Here is a 2476-nt window from a genome sequence, read left to right on the forward strand (position 1 = left end):
GCAATCGCTGTTGTCGTGGATTCTGCTTAGACATTTCATATTTATCAAAGGTTGGCCTTTCTCCTTCAAAAAATCTATCGTGTGTTGCAGTATAATAGTAAAATGGGAGATCTTTATCTATTCTTTTTGAGTACTCAATACAAACTTTCTTCCATTCTGTCATAACAGATTTGCATGTGAAATGATTACCTATGGTGTCTCTAAGAGTACTGAAAAAGCATTCCACGTCATCTGTAGTGCTAGCTCGTGGATGTTCAGCAGGTACACCATCGCTACGCTTTCTGCGCATCCATTCCCTACTTTCAATTGTTGTAGTCAATGCAATTAGAGTCTACTGTGTCATGCCTTGAATGGCAGTGGTGTCTCTATAAGAGATAAAATTATGATACTGTAACATGGTATTTAAATAACTATATTTGCCAATATACATTGCATGGCCATGTACAACAGATGTAGAAAATAATTAAAGTAAAATGTGCAATTATGAAAATAAATTGTGACTGCTGACCTGTTTACTTCTAAAGTACTGAAATCATAATTGTCTCTATGCCAAGGCATTAAATCGTCTAATAGAAAATTTAACATGTTGTAGTTGTACCGGCATCTCTCTAACTCCGTTAAACCTCTTTCATCTGATGCTCTACGCCAATTAAGGACAGTTCTCACAAACTTTGCCTCAGAAGTATAGTCATTCCTTTCCATATACTTTGCAACACCTTCACTAAACAAACGTTCTGCATCCTGTACAGATTGCTTCCTTTGACCAGTTAAGGCAGGATACGTCAAGCCAGAGGTGGGATCATCAAGCGCCTTGACAAATCTTTCCAACTGTAGCTGAGCTGGGCCACCCGATCTAGTGGCAGTAGCAATTCTCTATTTAATAATAATTATTAAAATGTAATATAGCCCATTCTCTATAGTACAGTAGCATTTAATTCAATAATTAACAAAAAAGTAAATAGTTTAGGGCTACATGTGCATACATGTAACAAAGTATACCTTTAAAACATGTGCATTATCCTCCCTTTCATGATACTCTGAGTCAGTTATAGGGTGAACCTCAGGCACATACATGTAAGTAGAAAAAGGAACTCCTTTCATAGTATATTGACAAATCTGATGTGAATATTCAGATTGTGCCAAAATAGACCTTAACTTGTCAGAATAAGTTTCAACAGGACGATCTATGTTATGTAAATAAGTAGACACAAAATTTTAATGTTATAATTACTTGAATTCCAAGGCTTCGGAATATAACCTGATGGTACACATTGAACTCGTAAACGATCAATAATGTCATTAGTGTCCGCACCAGCTAGCTTCCAGGAATAAATCATTTTTAGTACATCTTTTGAGATGCAGTCACTAGCCAACTTGGCTGAGACATTACCATTTAACTCAACTAATAACACAATAATTAAAATAAAATTAAAATTTACTGCAATACCTATAGGCTCAAGCATTGCTTCCATTTTAGCTATGGACATCTTAGAATACTTGTTTCTGGCAATAGATCTCACTTTGAGTACAGAAAGGGGGCGTGTGTAACCCATCGAACGAAAGGAATTGTATTCCCCATTACTAACAAAACCTGTGAAAAAAGAAGGCAATAGGCTTTCATTCAATTTTATATACAATGTACCTGCTACTTTCATATTTCGCTTATTCATCTCAAAAATAATCTTGCTAATAAAGGTACGAGCTTCCTTAGCTGTCAAACTCCGGTAAGGAACACAAGACACAGGCAAAGCATAAGGCTTACATAATCTTTCACTAGGACTGATCATTGTGACAAGAATGTGTGTGGCCTTTTTCCGCTGATGCCTAGTGACTTCTCGAATGAACTGAAGCAAACTCTCCTGCAGCTTGACTAATTTACTAGCTGTGTTATCTTTGATGACATTTGCTGTATCATTTTGTAGAAATTCTAAGAGATATACAACTTCTGCATAAATCTGCCGTCCCAGAGATATCAATCGACCTAATCCATCTACAGTCCAAGATAGAGAAAAAAGCTCCTTGTCCCCTACATTTCTTCCCGAGGATACTTTATCTAACAATTCCTTATTAGCTTCTTTAAGAGCTACCCAAAGAATAAACAAAGGTAAAATAATTAGACCATTTAGATGTACCTTTATCAATGTAAGTCAAATCATTAACAATAGATTCCTTAATACATAACAGATCTCCAGCTGTCAACATCCTTTGTTCCACCTCGCTTATGTGACGATTGATGTGCTTCACAAGGCTGACACGCTCCATATAATTGCTATACTGCTTTTGAAGATTGCCATCACCAAGATCTACATCACCACTCCATTCAAGTCTCATTGATTCAGTCAACCCAGCAATAACATCACACCCATCAGACTTGATCCACCACTCTGTATCAGGCAGCGCTTTATAAGCATCATTTAAAATAGATTCCTATAACATCATTAGATAAATTTTACACAATATACATGAGTTTACCTGT

The 2476-nt window shown here is 36.2% G+C and overlaps 1 protein-coding gene across 1 annotated transcript; it reads right to left on the bottom strand.

Moving 5' to 3' along the window:
• Nucleotides 1–302: 302 nt before the first annotated feature.
• LOC109586338 (uncharacterized) lies at nucleotides 303–1367 on the bottom strand. Its single transcript, XM_020002519.1, has 4 exons — nucleotides 1232–1367; nucleotides 1000–1184; nucleotides 509–873; nucleotides 303–365 (listed from the first exon to the last, which is right to left on the bottom strand). Exons 1-4 carry the CDS (start codon nucleotides 1335–1337, stop codon nucleotides 332–334), a joined length of 690 nt encoding a protein of 229 aa, XP_019858078.1. The 5' UTR covers nucleotides 1338–1367; the 3' UTR covers nucleotides 303–331.
• Nucleotides 1368–2476: the final 1109 nt, after the last annotated feature.

The sequence above is a fragment of the Amphimedon queenslandica genome, unplaced genomic scaffold (genome assembly GCF_000090795.2).
Source record: "Amphimedon queenslandica unplaced genomic scaffold, v1.1 AMPQUscaffold_12895, whole genome shotgun sequence".
NCBI lineage: Eukaryota > Metazoa > Porifera > Demospongiae > Haplosclerida > Niphatidae > Amphimedon > Amphimedon queenslandica.

What these genes read in the sequence shown, in the direction of transcription:
- LOC109586338 (XM_020002519.1), bottom strand. Translation starts at nt 1,337, where the DNA reads ATGATTTATTCCTGGAAGCTAGCTGGTGCGGACACTAATGACATTATT. An exon ending in TCCGAAGCCTTGGAATTCAA is followed by an intron (nt 1,185 to 1,231) that starts GTAATTATAACA and finishes TACATAACATAG; the next exon opens with ATCGTCCTGTTGAAACTTAT. An exon ending in ATAATGCACATGTTTTAAAG is followed by an intron (nt 874 to 999) that starts GTATACTTTGTT and finishes ATTATTAAATAG; the next exon opens with AGAATTGCTACTGCCACTAG.